Raw genomic sequence first — 6,157 nt, forward strand, 5'->3', positions numbered from 1 at the left:
CGGAACGGCGCCACCCCATGGCGGCGGCGGCGGAGGAGCAGGCCGCGACTCTACGACGGAACCGCCTGCGCAAGGGCACGTGATCGCCCCGCCACGTGACCGCCCCGCCACGTGACCGATCTCCCGCCTCACGTGACACTGCAGCCGGTGGGTGTCATGGCGGCGGCGGCGCGCTGGGCCTTGGTGGCCGCTGTGGCGGCGGCGGCGGTTGTGGCATTGGATAACGGTGTGGCGCGGACGCCGCCCATGGGCTGGCTGCACTGGGAGCGCTTCCTCTGCGGCACCGACTGCGCTGCTGAGCCGGACAGCTGCGTCAGGTACCGGGATGGGATGGGATGGAATGGAATGGAATGGGGTAGGGGGAGCCGGGGTCCCGGTGCCGGGAGCGGGGCGTTGCCGGGCTGCGGCCCGAGCTGCAGCGTCCCCCCCGCGTTGCTCCCCGGACCCAGCGAGCGGCTGTTCACCGAGATGGCCGACGTGATGGTCGCGGAGGGCTGGAAGGAAGCGGGCTACGAGTTCGTCTGCATCGACGACTGCTGGATGGCGCCAACGCGGGACGAACGAGGCCGGCTGCGGGCGGACCCCCGGCGCTTCCCCGGCGGTATCCGCGCACTGGCGGACTACGTGAGTGCGGGGAGCAGGGGGGAGGGGGCTGTGCGGGAACCGCGTGACTCAACGCCTCTCCTCTGCCCGCTGAGCTCAGGTCCATTCCAAAGGGTTGAAGCTGGGGATCTACGGTGATGTGGGGAACAGGACGTGTGCCGGCTTCCCCGGCAGCTATGGGCACTACGAGTTGGACGCACAGACCTTCGCCTCCTGGGGTGTGGACTTGCTGAAGTTTGATGGCTGCAACGCCGACTCGCTGGGGCTGCTGGCAGAAGGTATGTGAGCAGGTGGGGCACGGCTGGGGCTGTTCTGCGGGTGTCAGCAATCCCCAGCCAAGGGTGGGCTCCAGAGAAATGCTTTTCCCTGACTGTACTCATTTGAGGGATTTGCTTACACACAGTGTTCCCAAGTGCAAGGCTGCTCTCTCTCCAGGGCAGCGCGTATTGCTGGCCCAAGTGGTTTTTGGCTGTTCTGACTCCCGGAGCTTTCAGGCGTAGCTTGAAAAAGCAGCTTTCTCCCACCAGAGACTGCATCGTGCTGAGCACAGAAGTACTGTCTGCGTTCTCTGGGGGCTGTCTGCAGACTGCCGTGTCAGCTCTTAGCACCACGAAGGCTTTGCACTTCTGGAGTGCTTTCATTGCAGAGCATGAAGCATTTCGCATGCTTGACACTCGATCCCTTTGGTGAAGCTGTGCCATAATGGACCAGCTCTGAGCTAGAACAGCTTGTATCTGCAGTAGGAAGGGCAGTTATCAGGGCTTTTAGCAGAAAAAAAAATAGAAGGGAATTCTGGCACAACAAACCTACTGGGATTTTCACTTCTAAATGTGCCCTTACGAATGCTGTTTCCGTAGTTGTTATGCACAGGCTGGTGGGTCAGCACTAGAGAGCTCAGTGCTGTGCTCAGAACTCCTGGCTGCAGACTCTCTCCAAGCACTGCACACCCCAGTGCCCCAGGTGCAGATTTGCAGGAAGAACAATGTGGCTCTGAAGTTGGTTTTCTGTTGGCTGGGCTCTCCCTGCTGGCACAATGTTTGGCAGCAGGAATCCTGCACTCTATCCTGGCTGTCTGGCAGAGAAAACCTGTCCAAGTGACAGTCAGCTCCACGCCAGTTGGTCCAACGTGTGCTGGCTGTTGGGGCCTGGAGCACAGCTCAGCACCGCAGGCGACAGCTGAGCTGGAAGCTGGCTGGATCAGATGGATAACCCAGGTGCAGTCCAGTGGTACTGAAGCAGTTCCAGGAGAGAGAGCAAACGCTTCATTCCCTCTCTGCTGATTGGAAGGGACTTAGCAGGGCTGTCCGAGGACAAGGACAGGACAAAGCTAGTGCCTTTTTTATTCCTGCTCAGTCCATTTGGCACAAATGCATCATAAAGACATGTTCCCACAATGTTAACCACTGGTGCTGTACCCAGTTGCTTGGTAAGATACCAACTTGCGTTTGCAACTTGTATTCAGGCTGCTCAGAGAGGTGGTGGGTGCTCTGTCCTTGGAGACATTCAAGGTCAGGCTGGGCGAGGCTCTGAACACCTGATGGAGCTGTGGGTGTCTGTTCAATGTAGGGAGTTGGTCTCAGTGACCTCGAAGGGTCCAATTCAAAAGATTCTATGATTCTAGAGCAAAAATACACCACACAGCAAAGCTGCAGCCTGTTCCTAGGGTTGCATCTGTGTCCTCTATCCCAGCTGAAACCAGGGTAGTGGGTAATGTAGAGGTCAGCAGTCTCAGAGCAGCACCTCTGCTTGGGACAAATAGCAAAGCCATGAAGCAGCTCACCTCTCCTTGGAGGCAGAAGCCTGGCTGCCACTACAAGCTCCTCTCTCCTCCCTTTATTATTTGAGTCATGAGAATATGTTCAGCCTTGATTTTTTTAAAAGAGTCAAGCTGAAACCTGAACCTGTGGCACTGGTTTAGTTCCTTTCCTTGAGCAAGGAGATGGGGTAACCTCTCTTCTTTTAGGTTACAGGAACATGTCTCTGGCCCTGAACAAGACTGGCAGACCCATCGTGTACTCCTGTGAATGGCCTTTCTACCTGAGGCCCGTGCAGCAGGTAGGGAGCACTTCTTAGGGCTCACAGTGGGAAGAACAGAAAAGCATTAGCACTTCATAGCAGCCTCCCAAGGAATTTGCTGCTCTCTGGTCTGACAGAGAACAAGACTGCAAGGTGGAGGAAAACCACTTTTCCTCTACAGCCTTGAGGTGTACCTGAGGCAAGACGCTACTCTGCTGAAAAGAAGTAGGATTCTGCAGCACACCTGCACAAGTTGCTGGAAGCACAGCCCAGCTGGAGCTTGCTCAAGACCAGCAGCATCCATCTGCTTTCCCTCTTCAGGGAGCTGAGCATCAAGATGTTGGCGATGCAGACGCAGCCAGCAGGCAGCTTGCTGCTGTTCCTCCTGGATGCTCTGCTCAGCCTAACAGCCACCTTGAGGGACCAGGAATGAGAGTTTTAGGGCAGCCTATTTAACAGGAATGCTCTGTGTTGTTTACATGTGGGTTTTTTTGCTGGACGGGGTCTGTGAGTGACATGTTGCTCTCCACCCATAGCTGCCTTCCCCCATGCTCCAGGACAGGATGTGGTCATTCCCTCCCAGAGAGATAGATGCATTAGTCACCAAAGGGTGTAAGCCCAAGAAACAGCAGTGATTACTGCAATAGTAATTACTGTAACAGTAATAGGATGACACAGTTTAATCCCACTGGTCCCATCCCACCTTTGGTAAAATAGCACTTGTAGAGATTTTCTAACAGAGCTAGGTGGCTGCAACTGTTCTCCCAAGGGAAACAATTGGGATGGTGCTGTCTGGAATGTGGCTGACTAGAATTGTTGGGTACAAGGCATCCTAGGGAGCCAGCATCATTCAGATAGAATACTATCCATTGTCAGCTAACAGTTCTCCCCCAGAATATCCCTGATGCAGGCTAGCCTTGTGTACAGTCTCGATCTTGTACAGTCAGGCTCTCTGGCTAATCACACTCATTGTTTTGGCAGCCCAATTACACGGAGATCAAACAGTATTGCAATCACTGGAGGAACTTTTATGATGTCTATGATTCTTGGAACAGCATCAAGAGTATTGTGGAGTGGACAGCACTTCACCAGGACAGCATTGTGAAGATAGCTGGGCCAGGGGGCTGGAATGACCCTGACATGGCAAGTAGAGCAACACCCATCCAGCAGCAGGAGAAAATTCTTTCCTTAGCTGTAGGCTGAGAGGGATGGGGAGGGAGAGACTGGGAGGAGAAACACCGGGGGAAAGGATCTGATGGAGTCCTAGGATTAAGCACTTGATGAGAGGGATCCCTAAATGGAAAAGAGCAGCAGAACAGCATTCAGAGCACACAGCGGTTGGGTGCAGAAGGAGAAGCACTGTCACTGTACTGCAGCCTCTACAAGCAGTGCCAGTCCCTAACAAACACAGATATGAATCAGAGAAAGTCTCAGATGTGCTAACTCCTATCAGAGGGAAAAAGAACCTTGGGTGCCAAGCTGGGTACTAGCAAGGAATGAATAGCTGCATCTAGGAGCAGACTCTTGAATACTGCTTTGCCAGGTAAGGATCCTTCTTTACTTCATGCTGAATTGCCATGCTGGTCTTCTGCAGCCAGCTGGTCTTGTTCCTAGAGCTCAGCCTATCTAACTGGTCCCCAAACAGGGCACCACCCTTAGCATCCTGCCACTTCCCAGCACTCAGCTTGCTGGCCCAGTTTCTCCTTGGCAAGCAGCGTTACAAGGCATTTTTCTTTTCCTGTCACAGTTGGTGATTGGGAACTTTGGGCTGAGCTGGGACCAGGCAGTGACTCAGATGGCGATGTGGGCGATCATGGCGGCGCCGCTCTTCATGTCCAATGACCTGCGGCACATGAAACCAGAGGCCAAGTGGCTGCTCCAGAACAAGGAGGTGATCGCCATCAACCAGGATCCGCTGGGCCAGCAGGGCTATCGCATCACTAAGGTACAGCAGGACCTGGCTGGGGGTGTGCTCTGGAACAGGGGCTGCAGGCTTCCTCAGAAAGCAGGCACTGGAGATCTGTGACAGTGCCCAGGGTTTGGGAACCCAGTGAACACTCTTGTTCCTGAAGCCTGCTTAGGCACGCAGGCACAAAGACAACTGGTTCTGCCTCCCCTAACACGACCCGTGGCTTATTTTCTTCTTGGCAGGACAAGAACTTCGAGCTGTGGGAACGGCCCCTAGCTGACAGAGCCTATGCTGTGGCGGTCCTAAACCAGCAGGAAATCGGGGGACCCCAGAACTTCACCTTCTCCCTCACCTTCCTCGGCAATGGGCTGGCCTGCAACCCAGCGTGCTGCATCCAGCAGATCCTGCCAACCAGCAGGGACTGGGGGGTTTACAACTGGGTCTCCTCCCTGAGTGTAGAAGTGAACCCAACAGGCACTGTGCTGTTGAAAGTAGTGCCACTATAGGAGGTGTGATTCTTTTTTTTTGGTAAGCCTCATGTTCTGCACTTTTTGTCCTAAAGCATTCACTACTCGAGAGCTGCTCCGTGGATGCTGAACCTTCTGCCTACTTTAACAAATGCCCACGACTTATTACCATGAGGTAGCAGAAAAAGGGGTGCTGCTTCTCTCCTGTTACCCTTTCTCTGGCATCTCGCCCAACTCTCCTTTCCCAAAGGGTTCACAAGGCCCCCAGCAGGGCAACAACTCATTGCCACTACTACCAAAGATATTGTAGGAGGTGCATGGAGTGTTCTACAGCTCTTCAGCATTTCAGGCACAAAAGGGCAGCACAGCCCAGCTGCTTTGCTGTGTGCTTTGGCAGGCTGGAGCGCGCGCTTGTGGACACTTAGTTCACAACTGTGAAAAGCTGTTCCTGCTGAAAAAAAACTCAACACCATCCTGAGAATGGTCACCTCCTTCCACCTTCTGAACTCAGGGATTGGTCTAAATCACAGCACTTCTTAGCAATTGATTTCTTAGCAGCCATCTGCTTAAAGTGATCAAGTATGATGTCTCCAAGCTGAGCTTTGGCGCTTTTTCCTTACTCTCAAGTCTTCCTCTCATCACTGGCTGTTCCCTTAGATGACAGTTCCCCACACCACCCTTCGTGGGGCCACTAGGGAATCCTTCCTTAGTGAGCTCCCTTCCAGAAATAACTGCTTGCTTTCCCCTGGTGGCAGCAGCCTTTAGCTTAAAGGTCCTTCTGGTGCAGGATACAGACACTTAACCACTGTTTCCAGGCTACTGCACAATCTGGATGCCTTGATTTGTTCTAATGTTTGTGTTTACAACTCCAACTGAAGTGTTCCTAAGCAGGGCTACCTGTACAAGAGTACCAAGCATGGTAGCTAAAATTAAATCAGGTTTTGGAAAACAGGTCGCTGTTCTTGTAAAAACCATGATGATTACCAGTGTACTCAGTAAAGTGGATTTGATGCACCTGTATTCTACATATATTACACACCTCTTGGAGCAAGGTAGATCATAGCTTGCAAGAGGTTTTGAAGAAACACTGCCTATCGAGTTACAAAGCCTTTGCAAGGAATGTTGGGTTAATGTACTTGCACGTCTCACCCCACCAGCAGCA

At 53.3% G+C, this 6,157-nt stretch overlaps 1 protein-coding gene across 2 annotated transcripts; it reads left to right on the forward strand.

Annotated features, from left to right (window-relative positions):
* The first annotated feature begins 98 nt into the window (after window positions 1-98).
* GLA (galactosidase alpha) lies at window positions 99-6,009 on the forward strand. 2 transcript variants are annotated; one of them, XM_010715029.3, is made up of 7 exons: window positions 101-317; window positions 450-624; window positions 704-881; window positions 2,567-2,658; window positions 3,601-3,762; window positions 4,367-4,564; window positions 4,771-6,009. In XM_010715029.3, exons 1-7 carry the CDS (start codon window positions 157-159, stop codon window positions 5,032-5,034), a joined length of 1,230 nt encoding a protein of 409 aa, XP_010713331.3. In that variant the 5' UTR covers window positions 101-156; the 3' UTR covers window positions 5,035-6,009. The 2 variants fall into 2 exon arrangements, with proteins under 2 accessions (XP_085086511.1, XP_010713331.3); XM_085230385.1 differs by lacking the exon at window positions 3,601-3,762 and having other exon boundaries at window positions 99-317.
* The last annotated feature ends 148 nt before the right edge of the window (window positions 6,010-6,157 follow it).

This window comes from Meleagris gallopavo, chromosome 9 (assembly GCF_905368555.1).
Source record: "Meleagris gallopavo chromosome 9, MGAL_WU_HG_1.1, whole genome shotgun sequence".
NCBI classification, from domain to species: domain Eukaryota; kingdom Metazoa; phylum Chordata; class Aves; order Galliformes; family Phasianidae; genus Meleagris; species Meleagris gallopavo.

Coding starts and splice junctions, on each gene's coding strand:
- GLA (XM_010715029.3), top strand. CDS start 157: ATGGCGGCGGCGGCGCGCTGGGCCTTGGTGGCCGCTGTGGCGGCGGCG. Junction 625..703: donor TCCGCGCACTGGCGGACTAC/GTGAGTGCGGGG, acceptor CGCTGAGCTCAG/GTCCATTCCAAAGGGTTGAA. Junction 2,659..3,600: donor ACCTGAGGCCCGTGCAGCAG/GTAGGGAGCACT, acceptor TTGTTTTGGCAG/CCCAATTACACGGAGATCAA.